Below are 20,417 nucleotides of genomic sequence, written 5' to 3' on the forward strand. Positions count from 1 at the left end.
ACACTGTGTACAGTAACAGGAGCTCCAGGAGTATTTGGTGACCTCCTGGCTAAATCTCACGGATAAGCCCTCAAGCAATCCATTCTTCTTTCTGTTAGCAGTCCATTTATATACGAAACAAACAAACAAAGAGAGCTGTGTTCAAAGGACACAATCCATGGCCTGCAGCCACGTCTTAAGGACACCTCTCATGCCTACTTTCTCACCTTGATGATTCTGCTCCTTCACTCCAACATTCATGACCAAAATAATAATAATAATAATAATCAAGCCACTCTCAACGTTTCTCAAGTGCAGATTTCTCAGGCGGTGGTGAGCTCATGAAGCTCACCATGAGCTCATGATTTCATGCTGTATGAATTCAACAGGCCAGAAAGAACGGCTTTGCAGCAGACTGCCAGCATGTCTTTCTCTGGATTGTGAAACCTTGAAAAACCATCAGTTTGATTTGGGGGTTTTCTCTCTCAGCCCCCCATCACCCCTCATGCTCTAGAGCCAACCTTCCATTGCATTCCCTTCTGATACCCCTCTCGTACCTCCTGGAGACAGTGTGGGACAGTTCAAGTCACCTTGTGGCAGTGACCTTCAGCAGGTCCCGTAACCTGATCTTCAGGTTCCTCCTTCACCTGTAAAAGATGAGACTAACAGTGCCTCCTTCCCTGAGATCTTCAGAAGACTAAGTGACATAATGTCTATAAAAGAGCTGCAACGTAATTCCTGCCTCAATACATGGTGTTCTCCCTCTCTTCTCCCCTGACGTGCATTTTCCATCTGAATTCAGTATTAAACAAATCCATAGAAGAGTTGATCCCCTTGCAAACTTAAAGCAATGGCCCTGGGAATGGCAGTGGGGAGGAAGAGGCAGCACAGTAAGAAAACTTCATTTTCCAGAGGCTGAAAGACATTCCGCAGAAGCAGCTGCGTTTTGAAGGGGAGCGTGTGACCTGGATCCAGGCCTCGGCCCTGAAGGAGCTGCTGGACCTCAAAGCGCAGCACCCCGAGGCCAAGCTGGTGGTGGGGAACACGGAGATTGGTAAGGGCGCGGGGTGGCCCTGGGCCAGTCTGCCCAGTTCAGTCCCTGTGGCTGTGTGTCCTCTGTGTGTCCTCTTCTGCCCTCGCTTCCCCATTTCATATGTGGAGTAATGACACCTCCTGTAAGGGTTGTTCTGAGTATTAACCGAGCTCCTTGCTGACTGTTCTCCGTAAACACTGACAGAGAGCCGGCTCTGCGCGGTACTCTGGGAGAGCCAGGGGTACCCAGATCACCTGGACCAGACCCCTTCCCTTCAGTGTCTCCCAGTCTAAAGGCGGAGGGAGCAACGTAGCTCACATGTCTGGGCCGGTGCCTGACGGACACTAGGGGTTCCATAAAGGTCACTCTCTTGCCCTCCCTTTTCTGGGGGTGATGTGGTAAGGCTAGGGAGAGGAGATGTCCACGTGTGACTGTGCTGGGTTGCCCATGACTGTGGCCACCTGCCGTGTGGTGCCACCACTTGGGACATGAGGCCCACAGTACGTGAACAGGTCAGGGAGACACCAGATGTGCAGCTCTCGGGCTTGGTGCTTGAAGACACAGGAGCAGAAGTGCCCAGGTCCCTGCTCGTCTCCATCCATTTATAAACCTGGCTTGGCCCGTTTCCACTTGGCTGGGACCCAAGCCCAGTGAGGATCCAAGGAGAGGATGGTGGCACAGCCGAGGTCTGCCTCAGAGGAACCCTGGTTTGGGGGGACTTGACATGCTTTTAAGCAACCAAGTCCAGCTTGTGGGGGACTCCTGGCTCTGGCTCTGGAGGGACCCCCAGAGCCCTGGGTTCCGGTTGGTTCTTCAGCCACAGAGAGGAGGGCCTGGCTCAGGTCTGTGCTGGTGAAGTGCTGAACTGGGCCACCCTTGTGAGCACAGGTGCTGTACAGAGTCCCCTGCTGCCATAATGTGACACATTGGGATGGCAGGGTGGCCTGTGAGACGTGCCTCAGGTGATATGACCACAATGGCTGGCCTGTGTAGCCATGACCCAAGGGCCCAGGGTCCCATGAGTTAAGGTGGAGAATGAGGGGCTGGAAGAATATTTGGGGTCCTTGGGTATATGACATGTTCCTCGCCACGAGTCACACAATGTCCTGGGTTCAGTTAGATTCTGAGAGAAAGGCATTCACAAAGATATGATAAGCTCCAAGTTAGAAATAATTGCTTAAGACCATGCCCAGCTCCACCCCGGTCTCCCTCACACACAGTCCTCACAGCGTAACCACCTACAACCACGATGTCGGGGGAAGTGGGTCATAGAGAGCCCCTCGTCAAAACGAGCCACTTAGTGCCTCCCTCTGCATTCTTCGTCCTACGAGCTGATATTCAAACAGGCCAGACTCCTCAAAGCCTGCACCTGCCTTCAGAGACCCTCAACAGCACCGGAAAGTGGGGGGGGGTGGAGGGTTGATGCACAGACATTTCCTTCTTACCCTTTTCCATCTACAGCCCTGTGCGCGGGGCTGGGAGAGGTGCTGTGCTAACTGGGTCTGAGGAACAGCAGGTCTGTTCGCAGAGGTTTCTTACTTGACTCACCGGAAGGACAGAATCCAGACACAGACATTCGGTCCCACCAAGCCGTGCACCTTAAGAACTCAGACAGCTATTGGGAACTGGGAGGCCAACTTGAAGTTTTCTCTCTCAGTCAATTTTCCTGTTTTGTCTGAATGTTAGACTTTCATATCATATTACTATTACATCCCAATTCTAATAATTGCTCCGGTACTTAGATATGCCCGTTCTTAGCTGTGTAATTTGGGTAAGAAATTTAACCTCCCTGTGCCTCAGTTTCTTCATCTATAAACAGAGAAAATCACAGTGTTTCATAGGGTTATTGTGAGGATTAAATGAGTTAAAATATGTAAAGTGCTTAGAAGCATTCCTGACTTATTTTCATGCCCTTTTTCTAATATTGTGATTAAACACACATGCACATATGCACACACGCACACACACACCACACACACGAATTCAAGTTCATCTTATTTGAATTCCGATGGGGTTTTTTGAGAGGGAGAGAAAGACATAGCTTTCAGGCTGATTGTGCGGAATCTGCACTTAATCCCACATCTTGTCCACTGCACCCCCTCATCCCAAGACACCCACGGAGCATGTTATGATCGTGAATATGTCCTCCGTCCTGTGTGCAGTGGTGGGAAAAAATGCCCTGGTGATAAACAACAGACCTATAACTTGAGGCTTCTCGTTTGTCTTGAGGCATTGAGATGAAGTTTAAGAATCAGCTGTTTCCTGTGATCATCTGCCCAGCCTGGATCCCTGAGCTGAATTCAGTGGAGCACGGACTGGAGGGTAAGGGGAAGTTTGCCTGAGCCCTCAGAGGGGCTGGGATGCTGGAGGTGGGTCATGCGGGGGGATGGCGAGTGCCAGGAAAGACTCCTCTTTGGCTCCCGCTGCCACCTGCTTTTTTGGGAGCCGCCCTGCATGGGGGAAGCGGGCACCCTCAGTGCCCTCCTCCACGGAGCATCCATGGTAGGGTGCCAGCGGGCAAGGGGCTTGGGATTCTCAGTAGTTGTTCTCTATCCTGGCTGCATGCTAGAATCGCTCATGGAAATAGGGGGTAGGTGGGGGGAATTTTTGGGGTGCTTTTTTAAAAAACATGCCAAGACTTCACCCTCAGAGATTTGATTTTATTGAGTTGAGGCCTGGGGTTGAGTCCTGGCTCTTTTATTAGCTGTGTGGCATTGGGCAGGTCACTTGACCTCTCTGGGCCTTAATTTCCTCATCCATATAAGGATGTGCGTCCTGGTTTAGCCTTACTGGGGTTGCTGTGTATGGAAGTGCTTTCCAAGCTGTGACGGGGGCTGCTGTGTATGGAAGTGCTTTCCGAGCTGTGACGGGGGTTGCTGTGTATGGAAGTGCTTTCCGAGCTGTGACGGGGATCGCTGTCATTCCGAGCGTGTGTTCCCAGGTATCTCCTTTGGAGCCGCTTGCTCCCTGAACTCTGTGGAAAAGACCCTGCTCGATGCGGTTGCTAAGCTTCCCACCCAGAAAACAGAGGTGTTCAGAGGCGTCCTGCAGCAGCTGCGCTGGTTTGCCGGGAAGCAGGTCAAGTCTGTGGCGGTGAGTCCCTATTTAGGGGCCCAGGATGCACGTTTTCATCGCAAGGCGAGGGGGGCTAGTCTGGACTCTGCTGCAGACCCAATGGGTGTCAAACTTAAGTGCTTAGAATTGCCTGGGGTGTTTGTTGAAAATGCAGATTCCTGGGCCCCACCCTCAGAGAGTCTGACGGCAGGTCTGGAGTGGAGCCCAGGGGTCAGGTTTTAACAAGCCCCACAGGTGTTTCTGATGAAGGTGGCCTGCGGGCCACCCTTGGAAGCACCCACGCTGTGACTCAGTCTTTACCCCTGAGGTTGGAGCCACCTGCCCCCCTCTTCCTGGACTTGGCCGAGGCTGCCAGCAGGTGGATGAGAGATAAGTTAGGGAGAAGCCGAAATAGGAAGAGGGACTGCCTTTCAGAGCTGGGGAGAGAACCAGAGGTAGACCCCCTGAGAGGAGGGAGAGGCCCACGTGTTGACTGTTTGTAATAAGTCTTCAGCCTAGCCCCCAAATTCTGGGTTTGCAGACGGCATTCTCATACCTGGCGCCATTTTAGTCTCACAGTGGTTGATGGAGTTGGGAGAAAAGCTGGCCCTTCCATTCCACTGCTGTTGTTGTTTTAAATTAGAACAAAAAACAAAGCAAAACAGCCTACTCCCATTCTCATCACCCTACCCCAGGCACCTGCCTCCTTTGATTACAGTTAAGGAGACATAAACCCAGAAAACTCTACTGAGTTCCCAAGCTCAGATGCAATCTACTTCTGGGAAGGATTTTTTTTTTTTTTTCCCCCTGGAGCAACTGGTTTTCTTCCTCTTTTCTAATAATAGGAATCCTGTGTCTGATTCTCCTTACATTCTTTGCCAAGGAAGCTCAGTTAGAACACACTGTTCATCCTTAAGGCTTCCTCCTCATTTTCCTTGATCTTTATCTTTTATTTCTCTTTTGCTAAATCTCTATGGCCTCTGTGATAAACCACCTCAACCCTTTCAGAAAAAGTTTGAGTGAAATCGATCAAACAAACAAACAATTTAAAGGGGCTGATCCCGGTTTACCAACGGGTAAACTTCAGAGCTGAGCGCCAACCCCAGGCACTGGAATCTCTTGCATGTTGCCCGAATGCCCGAGCTCTTACTGTGCTGATCCTGTGTCTCCACAGGGGTGGAGAACCTCAGGGCTCTCCGTTCAGAAGGTGTCCCCCACCTTCTGCGTGTTCGGGAGCCAGCTGTGTGAGCAGGGCTTCCCTGGGGTGGGCTCTCTCACGCGCTCTCTCTGCTTGTCCTAGTGCATTGGAGGGAACATCATCACAGCCAGCCCCATCTCCGACCTCAACCCTGTGTTCATGGCCAGTGGGACCAAGCTGACCATCGTGTCCAGAGGTGAGCTGCCTCACGCAGTGGTCAGGAAAGAGGGCTGGGGATGGGGTGGAGTCTCACAAGATAGGTCACTTTCTGGAGAAGCAGAGCCCAAAGTTCAATGATGCAGCTTTCCTAAAGTTTGGATCCCTGGCAACTGCAAAGGGAGATGTACCCAGGTTGGGGGCCAGGGGAGCTGGACCATCACTTTATTAGGAATTCACAACAGGACCTGTCAACCAGATGCCTTACTTAGCGGTGTGTGCCGGGGCCAGAGTACACTGCTCACCACAGCTGATTGCTGGGTTTTCAGGGAGTCTGAGCATTTGTTAAACATGGCAGCGATTAAAACTTAAACTATATAACCTTACAATGAAATAAAGTATATGAACAAAGTATTAATAAAGTATAATAAACAAAGGTAATGGACTTATATACACTATCAAATGTAAAATAGGTAGCTAGTGGGAAGCAGCCGCATAGCACAGGGAGATCAGCTCGGTGCTTTTTGACCACCTAGTCACAAAGCTATACATATACATATATCCCTAGTGGGATAGGGATGGTGGGAGGGAGATGCAAGAGGGAGGAGATATGGAGATATATGTATATGTATAGCTGATTTCACTTTGTAATAAAGCAGAAACTAACATACCATTGTAAAGCAATTATACTCCAACAAAGATGTTAAAAAAAAACCAGAGGCAATAAGTACTCAAAATTCACCACTTCCTAATTATTTTATTTCATTTTACAGTTGTCTATGCCCTTGAGGTTATTTCCATTTATTATATTTGTAGAGTGGAAATGCTACATAATGGTGTACTCCTGTCCATCTTTCCTCGTTGGAGGGTCCCCAAGACCACCTCTAGGTTTGATGACTCTTAGGAGGTCAAGGAAGACTCACAGGACCCAGCATAGAGTCTTACTCATGGCTATGACTTATTACAGCAGGAGGGTAGAAAGCAAAATCAGCAAAGGGGAAAGATGCATGGGGCAGAGGAAACCAGGCACAAGCTTCCAGGGCCTCCTCCCAGGGGAGTCACACGGGACATACTCAATCTCCCCAGTAATAAGTTGAGCTGTGACAACACATGTGAAGGGTAGTCTACCAGGGACGCTTGTTAGAGACTCAGCACCCAGGGCTTTTACTGGGGGCTGGTCATGTAACCCTGCCTGGCACATACCAGAAGTCCAGACGCCCAGAAGGAAAGTCAGGTGTTCAGCATAAACCATATGATGTGTGCAAACATTTCAGGCCCAGTGAGCCGTTCTTATCAGGGAATGGTGGGAACTCTCCTGAAATCCAAAGTCCCACAGGATAGCTAGTGGCCAACCTTGTAAGCAGGACTTTCAGAGGAGGGCAGGTCTGCTGTGTCAACTCTTTGCTACCCGCCTTCCAACATCACACTGAGCGATGTTGCTCTTTTAGCTTTACATTGGCCGTGGTAGGAGTATTTATACCACAAAAACTAGGAAATACTTTGAATCAGGGCTTTTTCTCAAAGAACTGATTGTTAAACAGTCACCAGCACACCAGTGCTTAAGGATTTCAAATGGAGCACCTTGGCCCCCATTGTGCCAGCCACTGCCTCTGACTGTGGGCATCAGAGACCAGGATGGAGAATTCCACTGGTGGTCTGTCCTATGCTTTCCTCACATTGGTCCCTCTCTATCTTGCCTCTGTACAGGCACCAGAAGAACAGTTCCGATGGATCACACCTTCTTCCCTGGCTACAGAAAGACCCTGCTAGGTCCAGAGGAGATACTGCTCTCCATTGAGATCCCCTACAGCAGGGAGGTGAGATGCTGTCAGAAACATCCTGAATCACCCCTACTCCTGCCAGGCTCCAGACAGGGAGACCAGAGCCTGCCTCGGGAACCAAACTTAGCATATCTTCACTTTAACATTGATGTTCTTGTCTCTGAACCTTGCCTTTAACCAACCGTATTACCCTCTGGACAATGAGGAGTTTCAGGGTAGGGGGCACAGGGCATAGTCAATGAAACCAGACAGGAGATGTGTGATCCTGAGTGAGTCATTCATCTTTCTGAGCCCCCAATTTCCTCATCTGTAAAATGGGCCCATATTACTGACTGTGTGGGTTATTGCGAAGACTGAAAAGAAGGAATTCATAAGGTTCCTGGCAGATATCCAGGAGCTGGTGGAGATCACCAGCTAGTGCTAGCGACATAATTCCAAGAACACATCTAGTTGTGGAGTATCCCTGCCCCAGTTTTCGTATGATGAAGTGCGGAGTTTGTGTGCTGGGTAGAGAAGCTACCTGTGAGTCAGGTCCTCACATGCTGACCTTGGGCTTGACAAGGTGCTTTTTCACTGACCTTGCCCTGTGTTGTCTTGGATGGATTTCTGCTTCACGAGACGGTTTTCTGGCTTGTTGGGGCAGGTCTGGGTTCCTCTGGCTGCCTTGCTCTTGTTCCTTGGGGCCTGTGGTGTCTTGAGCTGGTGTGGTTTTGTCCTATATATTCCTCAGTGGGCCTTTTAGAAAAGTGATCTGTGAGAGCCAGGAACCAGCTGTAAAGGAGAGTATTAAGGGTTTACCAGAGCTTGTGCTTTAGCGAGTGTTACAAGGCATGTTTTACCCTTGCTGATTTTGACCTCCTTAATGAGAATACTAATTAAATTAAAGCAGTTATATCCCTGTAGTGGTTTCTTAATGATTTTCCAGCTTGTCCTTATAGACCATTTTGAACAGGGATTCCCAGAGTTTTTGTATTTCACAGGTCAGTAGATTTTTTTTTTTTTTAATTATGAGGTGGGGAAAGGAAGAGGAAACAGGCGTAGCACTGCCCAGTTTTTATTTTGCCAGGTAGGGACATTAACAAAAAACATTTTATAAATGAAAAGAGGTTTTAATACCCAGAATTAGGTCTTTCTCAAGAAAGAACAGCTGATGGCCTGATGCTGACACTGCATGAACCCCGGGAAAAATGTTGCCGTGGGCGAGCACAGTCCTGGAAGTGAGTGGCTGGAACCTGTTCCAGAACCGAGCTCAAGCTCTGGGCTCATTGCCCCAGGGCCATGTTAGACATCAGAAATCTAGACAAGCTTTCTCATTAGGAGGGGTCTCCGTGGCTTCTTCAACAAAAGTCTGGGGCCATTTTGAACCTGAACAGTGGGGCTCCTTGTTTCTCCAATAAACCTTTCCTTAAACCTCCCACCTTTGACATTCATCAGAACTTGTGGTGCCAGGGTGAGCTCAGACCTCGAGCAGAACCTGAAACAGATGGTTCTTACCTGGAAAGTAACTCACGCTCTCCTCCTATCGCCAATGACAGAGATTGGCTTGGATCTGGGGGAGATGTATGTTCAAAGCACAAAGGCAGCTACTGTTTCATAGTGAGTCTTTCTTTCAGGAAACAAGATTTCTAACCATAGCCAGTAGACTGGTAGGAGACACAAGTCAGGGAGAGCATCTGCAGAAGCCACAAACACCTCCATCTGATGCTGGGTTTCAAACACCCTTTGGCATCGCACTGTACCTGCTTGAGAGGTGGTCAGGCCAGTGAAGCCTTCAGAACAGCTCTGGGGAGGCCAGGTGGACATGATACTGGGCACCAGGATGGGGAAGCCGTGGTGGGGCTGAGCCAGTCTCTCAGGAGCCTTCGTGGAAGCACCTTGCCTCCTCCTGCTCTTTGGTTGAGAGCACCCAGTTCTCCTGTGTCCCTGATTTCCCATTTTCCAGACTGATAGGCAGAAATCCTGGCCCTGTCCCAGCTTCCAGGAACATTATCTGGAACTTCTCCTGAAAAGGTGGTAGTTATGTCCCGATCTTTGACCTCTACCACCAGCTCTTGGCTGCTCTGTGATGGTCTTACCACCTCACCCCATCTTGTATCCCTGCTTCAGGCTCACCATTTGCAGTCCTTGCAAAACAAGGTAGGAAACAGGTATTTTTCCGTTATTTTTAGGGTGAGTTTTTCTCAGCATTCAAGCAGGCCTCCCGGAGAGAAGATGACATAGCCAAGGTGACCTGTGGCATGAGAGTCCTGCTCCAGCCAGGAACCACACAGGTAAAGGAGCTGGCCCTTTGCTATGGTGGAATGGCGGACAGAACCATCTCAGCCCTCAAGACCACGCAGAAACAGCTATCGAAGTAAGAGCTAACAACAAAATAAAATTGCTCCTGCTGCTACTAATATTATCACTGCTGCTGCTACTACTATGACTACCAGCAGTATTACCATTGCTGCTACTACTGTTACTACTGTAGCTGCTTCTACTACTACTACTGTGATTACTGCTGCCACTAGTGGTATTACTGTTAATAGTGTTGCTGCTGCTGTACTACTATTAGCATTGCTACTACTGCTGCTTTACTAATACTATTACTACTTATTGCCGCAGCTACAACTACCGTGACTATTGCTACTACTGCTGCTGCTTCTACTACTCCAATTGCTACAGCTAGTGCTACTCATGTTATTTCTGCTACTATTATTACTACTGTTCTACTACTACCATTACTGTTATTCCTATTGCTATCACTACTATGACTAATATTACTATTGTGGCTACTGCCACTATTATAGCTGCTACTACTACTGCTGTCTCTTCTACTACTAATATACTATTATTGCTGTTACTCCTAGTATTACTACTACTGGTGTTACTGCTGCTGCTACTTTTAAAGATGCTACTACTAATGCTATTATTATTGCTATTACTACTATTGTTACTGCTACTACAACTATTACTATTGCAACTAGCATTGCTGCCGCCACTATTACTACTAATAGTATCACTACTGCTGCTGCTGCTACTTCTACTACCAGTAGTATTACTGGTGCTATTGCTATTACTACTGGTTCTTCTCCTATTTCTATTATTACTTCCGCTTCTACTATTACTATTGCTTACACTACTACTACTATTACTGCTTCTGTCATTGTTAGTATTACTGCTACTAGTATTGCTGCTGCTACTATTGCTATTGCTACTATTACTGTTACTGCTGCTACACTATTATTATAGCAACTACTATTACTATGGCTACTATATGGCAGCAGTTGTACCAAGCACTTTGCTGGCACTGTCCAATGTAATCCTTACAATAACCATATGGATAGATAAAGCTTAACTTTGGAGTTTGCTTCCTTGGTTCCAATTCCTGGCTCCAATACTTAACAGATGGGTAATATAAGTCAAGTTACTTAATTTTTCCATGTCTCAGTTTTCTCATTGGTAAAATGAGTATAAAAATTTTCCCGACTATACCTTTTAATTTAAATTAAAAACGACGTTTCATATAAAGCACTTGGGACATTATCTAGTACATTATAGGAACTCAATAGATTTACCGATTATTATTTTTGTGGTCTTTAAAAAATTGTATCTATTTTTAAAGAAGAGAAAACTGAGGCTCAAGGAGGTTAAGTGACTTGCCTAAAGTCACTTAACTATAAGTGTCTGAGCCACATTTTGAGCTGAGGTTCATGACTCTAAGGCCCTGTGCAAACCACTCACACAGTGGATTCTGAGAGCTGGGTGGGAGCGCTCTCCCACAGCCTGCTCTCTGTCAGGTTCTGGAATGAGGAGCTGCTGCAGGACGTGTGTGCAGGCCTGGTGGAGGAGTTGCCCTTGTCCCCAGATGCCCCAGGTGGCATGATTGAGTTCCGACGCACCCTCACCCTCAGCTTCTTCTTCAAGTTCTACCTGACAGTGTTGCAGAAGCTGGGCAAAGAGGACTCAGAAGATGTGAGTGTGGGGCCTGGGCAAGGCAAAGACTTCCTGCAGCACTTGTGTTTAGGGATCTGGGAAGTTGGCCGGGATAGGAGAGTGCCGTGGACCAGGTGGTAAACGTTCCTCTCCTCTGGATGTCTAAGGACAGAGGAGCAGGGACCAGGGACACAGCCTAAAGAGCCACATGGAGATGGAAGCCAACTGGGTGGCTGAGAGGCAGAGCACTGGGCTGGGAGTCGGGGGTGTGGGTTCTTGTCCTGGCTGTGTCATTACCTCAGGTGAGAACTTGAGTAGGTCACCACTGTTTCTATGTCTTAGCTATAAAATCTGGGGGGCGGGTAGACCAAATGATCCTTCCAGCAGTGTAGCTGATACAACTGTGGTTGAGTAGTTAGAATGGGAATGTGATGTGATGAGAACGTGAGGTGGGGCTGCTACAGCCAGGGGAGATGTGCATCCAGGAGAGGATGCTAGTTGAGGTAGAGTCCAGCTCCTGAGATGGGTTTGCCAGCAAGTATTTATTTTGCACCTATTACATCATAAGATTCTACTGTGTGCACTAGGGGTGGCAGGGGGGAGCCTAGTGTGGGAGAGAACGGGATCAATAAAGGTCAGCCTGGTGTGACAACTGACGAGATGGAATGGGGGGTGGGGCACAAAGGAGAGAAGGCTTCACAGCTGTGGGTGCAGCGGAGTGAGATCCCTTTTTATAAACATTTGTAATACTTAATTTTTTCTGATTATGTAAGTAAGAAATTTGTGGAAAACTTGAGAAATTCAGAAATGTATAAAGAAAAAATTAAAATTACTCTCAGATCTTAGATAAAGCCACTGCTAATACTTTTCCTTATTTCTCTCATCTTTTTCCTATGTTTATCTGTCCATCTGTCTGTCATCCTATTTGTCTGCTCCATCTCTCTCTCTCTTTCTATCTGTCCTTCCATCTGTCTATCTATATATCTATCATCTTCCTATCTTTTGATCTGGATATATCATTTTCTAAATAGATTTTGTGTCATGCTGCATACAGAACTTCACGTTCCCCTTAATCTCGTTGAGATGATACTATGAGAATTTCCCCTACCACTAAATATTTCCCACAGAATTGAGGAGGAAAAGGATGACTTTTCCAGGAAGACTGAGGGAGAAGGATATTCCCAACAGAGAAAGCAACATGCATAAATGCAGGAAGGAGGGAAACTTTGGTTTGGTGTGTCAGAGGAAGTAGGGTGCAGGGGTGGGGGAAGAGAAGCTGTCAGAGCCCACGTTCGGATGCTGAGATAGATACAGCCAGTACCAGGAGTGTAAATGAGGAGATGAGAAAGTTGTTACTTTTACCACTTGGGAACAACCAAGGATGGGACCAATGATGGAAATAGTCATGATCACCTCTGTTATCTTGTCTCCACAGAAATGTGGTAAACTGGACCCCACCTATTCCAGCGCCACCTTACTCTTTCACAAAGACCCTCCAGCCAACATCCAGCTCTTCCAAGTGAGTACAGACGGTATGTAGCTAATATCAGTGGCCCTTGCAGGGCAACTTAGATGATGCTGACCATTGGTGAATGACCGACTCACATTGTATGTGGGTGCTTAAAGGTCCTTACCGTTGTGCATAAATGTCTAGTGAAGGAAATGGGAATTATATTAATGTGAATGAAGCCATTTACCCCCTTGCTCACCTAAATTTCTCTCTTGGGATTCCTCTCATCTTCACCTGCTCCTTAAAAAGCTTTTTTTCCCCATTTTGTTTTTTTCTAGTTCCTCTGTAGGGCTAATGTGCAAAGCTAGGAGTTCTCTTGAGCATGTAAACTAAACAAAATTTAAAAAACCCAATTTCTATCAACAGTAATTTTTTGAGAGGTATTAGTTAAAGGGTAAATGTTTTGGATTTTTGTGGGCCACATAGTCTCTGCTGCAATTCCTCAACTCCATCATTGCAGCACAAAAGGAGCAAGATGCAATACACAAATGAATGCGTGTGGCTATGCACCAATAAAACTTTATTTGTAAAAATAGGGAGTGGGCCAGATTTGGCCCATTGTCAATGATTTGTAGACCCCTTCTCTAGAGTGTAATGGTCCAAAGCATGAACTCTGGGCCTGACTGCCAGCACTTGAATCCAAACTCTGCCATCACATAACTGTGTAACCTTGGACAAGTTACTTCCTCTCTGTGCCTCTTGGGCAAGTTAATTATGCCCAGCTGCAAATGTGGCTAATGAGGGCCCCTGTTTCACAGCATGGTTTTGAGGATTCAATGGGTTAATAAAAGTGAATAGCTTAGGTAGTTCCTGGTATATAGTAAACTCTCAATAAATACTAGCCATCATTATTATTACTTTGAAAAAACACACAAAACAGAGTTTTATTATAAACTGAATACATTTTAGAACATTTTGAAAAATATAGCAAAACATAAGAAAATAAAAATCACCCCAAATCTCACCTCCAAGAGAAAATCATTATTATATGTTTGTATACTTCTTTCCATTTTTTCCTATGCATATATGGACATATTTGTACTATATTTATAACATTTTTCCACAGAATTTTGAGTCATTACACACACACACAATGTTGTATGCCCTGCTTTTACACTTAGCATGAGCATTCTTTCCTTCTAATTAAAATTCTTCAAAACTGTCTTTTAACAGTTGTATGTTATTCCATCCTGTGAGCATAGCATAGTTTATTTACCCGACCCTCAAAAACATTTGGTTTCCTTGTTCTGTTTGCTCCTGCATACAGTCAGCCCTCATCTGTGGATGTGGAACCCATGGATACAGAGGGCCAACTGTACTGCCCCATTTTATATAAGGGACTTGAGCATCTGCAGATTTGGGTATCCATGGGGGGTCCTGGGCGGATGCCCATGGATGACTGTATAGTGGTACTGTGACCACTCTTCTCAATGCCTTCTTACCTGCCTTCTGTCTCTTTCACCCTGTTCCCCACCTGCCTCCTCCATTCTCACTCCTCACATTTGCTTTGGCCTGAAGCTCTCCATGGCTCCCTGGGGCCTCTAGGGGAACTGTGTCCTCTGCAGCTCAGCCTGATTGGTGGCCATGTTGTTCCAGGAGGTGCCCAAGGGTCAGTCTGAGGAGGACATGGTGGGCCGGCCCCTGCCCCACCTGGCCGCGGCCCTGCAGGCCTCTGGGGAGGCTGTGTACTGTGATGACATCCCTCGTTACGAGAATGAGCTGTTCCTCCGGCTGGTCATCAGCACCCGGGCCCACGCCAAGATCAAGTGCGTGCAGTAAAAACACTTGGGAAGGGGGGTGCAGGGAGCACCTGCCAGGCCCTGGAGATGCCATGACGACAAGCCTCCTCCAGGGCCTCCTGGTCCAGAGAGGAACATGGGAACTCTTGTTAAAACCAGTCTGGAGAGGAGCAGGAGACGTGAGGGGCTCAGGGGTGCTGGGAGGGTGGGGGGATGACATTGGAGAGATAGGCAGGGGCCAGATCAGGAAAGCCTTGGGGTGTTGAACAGGGACGTTACACTTGGCCGGAAAAGCAATGAGGAGCTGCTGAAAGGCCTTTCTTAGATCTGCACTGTGGATATTGGGCTAAACTTCAGTGTAAGTCTTCAGGAGAACTTGAGTCAGCACCAAAGGGAAGAAGGAGGCTTCAGCGTGCCTGGCATTGACTTCCTATTCCAGTGCTTAGCAACTTGACCTTGGCTTGTATGCTTAAGCTCTCATTTTCTCCATAGGGTACTTTTGTGAGGATCAGTGATAGTGTCCACAAAGGACCCAGCAGAGAATAGTCACTTGTGGCCGTTTGTTGAACTTTGAGAGCCCAAATGGCAAGAATTGCTACCTCGATGATGATGATGATGATGATAAAAACACTCACATCACACAGTATTTGCTGCAGCCTGGTTTAAAGCATTTTACACACGTGGCCTTATCTCTTCCCCACCACAACCCTATAGGCAGGTCATATTATTATCCCCATGTTCCAGATGAGGAAACTGAATGGTACAGCAAGGGCCCTAATGTGCTGAATCTGGATAGGTATTAGCTGTGATGTGGGTGTTGGAGCTCTCCAGAGTAAATGCTTTTCGGTTCTCTTATACTTGGAGACCAAAATAGGGCATTGTACAAGGTCCATGGGGACAAACATGTCCTATTCATCTTATACCTCTCACAGCACTCAGCACGGTGGCCTCCATGTGGTAAGCATTTAATCAGCATTTGCAAAATAGGATAGGATAGGATAGAAGGTCGAAAAGGGAAGCGTTAGGGTGGAGGAAAAACTGTCAAACAGAAGACAAGGTTAGGGCTTCCCTGGTGGCGCAGTGGTTGAGGATCTGCCTGCCAATGCAGGGGACACGGGTTCGAGCCCTGGTCTGGGAAGATCCCACATGCCGCGGAGCAACTAAGCCCGTGCGCCACGACTACTGAGCCTGCGCGTCTGGAGCCTGTGCTCCGCAACAAGAGAGGCCGCGATAGTGAGAGGCCCGCGCATTGCGATGAAGAATGACCCCCGTTTGCCGCAACTAGACAAAGCCCTTGCACAGAAGCAAAGACCCAACACAGCCAAAAACAAATTAATTAATTAATTAATTAATTTAAAAAATATATATATATATTTAAAAAAAAAGAAGAAGACAAGGTTATCCAATTGGGTAATGGGTCTTTTTTTTTTTTCCCATTTAAGTTCATGGATCCCTGAATTCTATCAATAGACCCTTTGAGAGTATAGATCCCTGTTCTAGATGATAGTATCTGTTCTCCCTATGGAGGGATGGATGGGATCGGATGGGGAACTACAAGGAGCAAGATTTATAAGATATAAAAATATAGCTGAAGATATTTTAGAAATTTTCTCTATTATACAACCTTTTGGGAAAAAATTATTGATACACAGGTAGAAGAACAGCATAGTTCATCATTGTGTCAGGTGACAGGTCTTCCGCTTCAGTTTTCCTCCCTGGCTCCTCACATTCCTCCTCCTTCTTGCAGGTCCATTGATATTTCAGAAGCTCAGAAGGTGCCAGGGTTTGTTTGCTTTCTCTCCGCTGATGATATTCCTGGGAGTAACGAAACTGGACTTTTTAATGATGAGACAGTCTTTGCAAAGGATGAGGTACGTCTTGGATTTTTTAAAAAAAAATATGAAGTTAGTGGAATGAGTATTTAAGTTTTAATTTGTGTTTTTTCCTCCAAATCCCTGATCTTGAAAAGATTATACATTTGCACATATCACGGCCATCATCCAATTAGCCAGTATCCAGGACAATCAGTAAAGGGATAGAATATGCCTGGTAGCACTTTTACTTTTAACTTAATGTTTATTTATTTATTTAATTGATGGCTGCAGCTTGTACATAGTATAAGACATAGTAGGATGACTCCATGCCAAAGTGGCATTAAAAAAAGGCTGGTGACTGTATTTTAACTAACAATCAGGTTCTTAAGTGTACAATATTAAGCTCCTTTATTAAAAGAAAATAAAAATACATTAAACAAACCAACCAGAATAGAAATTACAATTACAATACCACCACTATGTGTATTGATAATTCACTTACATGAAATTTTATCTATTGATTTCAACCATATATGGAGTTCTGCCAAAAAAAAAAAAAAAATTCCAAACATTCAAGGCAGCTGCTACAAAAACCTATATACTCATAGGACAGTTGTCTGTCATTTTATAATTTCAGTACAGATCAAATGTTGCAAATTGGAGGTTGATAGGTGTTGCTGAAGGACAAATTCAACTTATTATTAAGGTAAAAGTGAAGGAGAGAATGAAAAACTATAACCCTGAGACACAAGGACTCCAAAAGGAGAGCATTTGATAGAAGACAAATTGCTTTACAAACTTCAAGAGCCTCTAAGACCATAACTAGCATTATGGTTAGTGAGAATCAGCCAGGTTCAACAACCACTAGGCTAACCAATTAAGTCAAGAGCTTAATTGGGTTCTGAAGAGGTAATTATCAGAGACAGACATGTTAAGTATTTGTTCCTATTGTCAGAAATCTCATATTCCAAAGTGATGAGTTGGACAATTTTTTTGTTTATTTTTGGAGGGATGTTGGAAAAAAATTATCCCTGAAGGAGATCCATAAAGTTTCTATAGGAACTGAATTTATTAAATGAAAAGAAAACAATAACCATTAATTATTTTATAAATCTAACAACCAAAAAAACTGGTTTATAGGCCATAATGTTTAAGAACCAGTATTGGGGAATGACCACTTTGGGACATCTAGGTGAAATATAACACATGATTGCTGCCATTGAGAAACTTTTGGTATAAATCTGAGAAACAGAAGATAAACGAGAGTAGAGTGGTAGAAAGAAAATAAAACTGGAAGTCAGGGGTTAAGATTTAGTCATGGTCTAGTAATGAGGCAATTGTGATCTTGCTATCTGGGTATCCATCTCTTCGTATGAAGAACAAGGGTGTTGGGGTAGATCTGAGTTGACAGATATACTTTATGGTGCCGTGCTTTCCATTCTGCTGCTCATGGCAGACATCACTAATCAATCACCACATTTTATCCTGGGCAGCTTCTCAACAGGCTGCCATCAGATACTAGTTATCCCCAAGTCCTATTCCAGTTCTACTGATTCTAAACACTTATGAAGAAGCACGTAACCCCAAGTAGTAGGATAAGAACATGAAGAGGCCCCAGGACATTCCTTAAATGTACCTTAAAAAATTATGGGGGCGGGACTTCCTTTGCTTTTTTGAACAATCAGAAAGAATTTGCTTCATGAGGAGCACGTTATGTTCTTTAACCATCTGGCTCTGCTCCTAGGTGACTTGTGTTGGGCACGTCATTGGTGCTGTGGTCGCCGACACCCCAGAACACGCACAGAGAGCCGCCCATGGAGTGAAAGTCACCTATGAGGATCTTCCAGCCATTATCACGATTGAGGTAACTGGGGAATGGGCTGCCTGGAGAGGGGAGAGCTACCTGTCCCTGGAGGCACCTTTATTAGGATCCTCTAGGGGAGGTTCGAACAGCAGGTGGAATCTGACCAGATAAGTTTTTAAATCTCCTCCAGCCTGCGATTGTGGGGTCTTATGAATCCTTCCCCATCATGATCCTAGACTCAGTCCATAAATGGCCAAGCTGAGTTCTTCTTTCCCAATTTCAGCTCCAGCTGGTTCCTTGAGGGATTCTTTGCTGTTCCTCAAGATCCAGGGTTGTATGTCTATATCTAATGAAATAGAGAAATAGGACACCCTGGGCTACAATTGAGCTTTAAGTCTATATAAGAAACTTACAGAGATGGCTGTGTGACTTATGTGGGAAGAGAGAGGTAATAATTCCAAGAGCTTCTCTTCTCCAATCCCTTAAATCCACCTTCCGTCCTTTAAAGCCAAGTCACTGAAGCTTCGTTTTAATCCTCAGGATGCTATAAAAAACAATTCCTTTTATGGATCTGAGCTGAAGATTGAGAAAGGAGACCTCAAGAAGGGGTTTTCGGAAGCAGATAATGTTGTTTCAGGTATGGCTGCACGATGCAGCAGTGGGGATGGGGTGGCCCTGGTTTATGAGTTAAATTCAAGAGCTGTACCTGAGCCCTGGAGCAAGGGAGTGATTTCCTGACATTTCCTAACAGAAGAGTCTCTCTGTTGTTTGTAACAAAATACTAGACAGGTGGCTGGGAAAGAACTTCAGCATCTTAGTCTCTACTCTCCTGTCTCTAGACTGGACATACCTAAGTGATTCTGGAGACATTATAATGTGTTGGATTTGGAAGACTGTCTAGGGAAGATAAGGGTCACAGATGTCTCTAACACAATATTGTAAAACAATTATACTCCAATAAAGATTATATAAAAAAAAAAAAAGGGTCACAGATGTCTGAATAGTCTTGGGTCTGCCCAGCCTCTGGCTACACAGACTTCTGGTCCTCCCCATCTGCCTGAAGGCAGTCTTCACCCATCTCCAGCTAGTGCTCTCTCCCCTCCTCCCCCTTTCCCTCCTGCACTGTGAAATTAGGTCCAGAGCTCTCACCCCAGAGCAAGGCTGCCTATCAGCCCCCTTTGGGGATGGTTTTCTACATTGGTTTCTGTGCGTTGCTAAGTTACTAGTAAGCCAGCTATCCAGCTGGACTGACAGCTTTGGGTCTGGAAGATGCTGTTTATTTTCAGCTTCTGAATCACACCTGTTAATTCCTTTTTTACTTTTTCCAAAATTTTACGATGATAGTCTAAAAATCTTTCATTTCCACTGGCTGCAGCAAGAAGGGAGCTTCACACCTGATGCATTTCAGTGTCGTTCAGATTTCTTTGTTAGGGTGCGGGGGTTCAGCCCCCAGATGGCTAAGACTTTGAGACCCTTTTCCATCTCAGTTGGGGAACTGAAAGGTTACCTGTGAACAGCTGGTAACTGCACAGGGCCCTGGATGAGTACATTCTCTCCTTAAGCAAACTCACCATCTCTGTAGCATCGGGCTCACTGTGAGGAGTCTTGTTGCTTCCCCAGGCGAGTTGTACATCGGTGGCCAAGAGCACTTCTATCTGGAGACTCACTGTGCCATTGCTGTCCCAAAAGGCGAGGCAGGGGAGATGGAGCTCTTTGCGTCCACACAGAATATCATGAGTACCCAGGTAGGTGTCCAGTGGGTCAACAAAGGGCCAGGGAAGAGGGAGACATGAGCTGATCCAGGAGGGGATGTGAGGGTAGTGGTTCGAAGCCAGGCCCTGTCACCAACAAGCTGGTGTCATTGAGCTTGTTATATAACTTTCTCATCTATAAAATGGGGCCTGTCCAGGACGTTGTAATGATTAGATGAGTTTTAAAACTTGGATGGAGCCTAGAAAATGTTAGCTTTTATCATTCCAATGCTATATTGCCTTGGTCAGATCATATCTGGCCTCAGTTTCCTCATCTGTTAAATTAAGGGGTTGTGCTAAGTGAGAGCCATGGGGACCACTACATTATCTGCAGTGGCTCAAATATTCCTAATTTCTCTATTGCGTGTAATAGGACAGTGGTTGCCAGTGTTTTGGGCAACTGGTCTTACCCTCATGACCCACCAGTTCCTGGCCAAATGGAATGAGTTTTGGCTCTGAAAGTAGGCTGTGAACAGCTGCTCACCCCTCTGGTTAAACACGAGTGTCTGAATTCAGTGTGCAGTGACTGATGCGCGCTAGACCCTGGCACCACTACCCAAAGGCTGCCCTGGGACAGGAGGGGGATTCTTGAATTAAGGGATTTCAGAGTTCATAGCAGTAATTAGGCTTCTGTGTGTCGGGTAGGCTCTGGGTCAGGCCTGAAGTAAGTCCAGGTGGCATAT

The 20,417-nt window shown here is 46.1% G+C and overlaps 1 protein-coding gene across 1 annotated transcript in view; it reads left to right on the forward strand.

The window, feature by feature from the left end:
* The window catches only part of XDH (xanthine dehydrogenase), a 59,761-nt gene that overhangs the window by 18,985 nt on the left and 20,359 nt on the right, over positions 1-20,417 (forward strand). Inside the window, exons 9-21 of the mRNA XM_059942928.1 lie at positions 892-1,033; positions 3,242-3,334; positions 3,954-4,105; positions 5,367-5,460; positions 7,128-7,237; positions 9,370-9,554; positions 10,981-11,155; positions 12,552-12,635; positions 14,223-14,392; positions 16,113-16,236; positions 17,924-18,043; positions 18,524-18,620; positions 19,604-19,728. Coding sequence (XP_059798911.1) covers positions 892-1,033; positions 3,242-3,334; positions 3,954-4,105; positions 5,367-5,460; positions 7,128-7,237; positions 9,370-9,554; positions 10,981-11,155; positions 12,552-12,635; positions 14,223-14,392; positions 16,113-16,236; positions 17,924-18,043; positions 18,524-18,620; positions 19,604-19,728 — 1,671 coding nt within the window. The remainder of the gene's footprint in view (positions 1-891; positions 1,034-3,241; positions 3,335-3,953; positions 4,106-5,366; positions 5,461-7,127; positions 7,238-9,369; positions 9,555-10,980; positions 11,156-12,551; positions 12,636-14,222; positions 14,393-16,112; positions 16,237-17,923; positions 18,044-18,523; positions 18,621-19,603; positions 19,729-20,417) is intronic.

The sequence above is a fragment of the Balaenoptera ricei genome, chromosome 13, assembly GCF_028023285.1.
Source record: "Balaenoptera ricei isolate mBalRic1 chromosome 13, mBalRic1.hap2, whole genome shotgun sequence".
Lineage (NCBI taxonomy): Eukaryota > Metazoa > Chordata > Mammalia > Artiodactyla > Balaenopteridae > Balaenoptera > Balaenoptera ricei.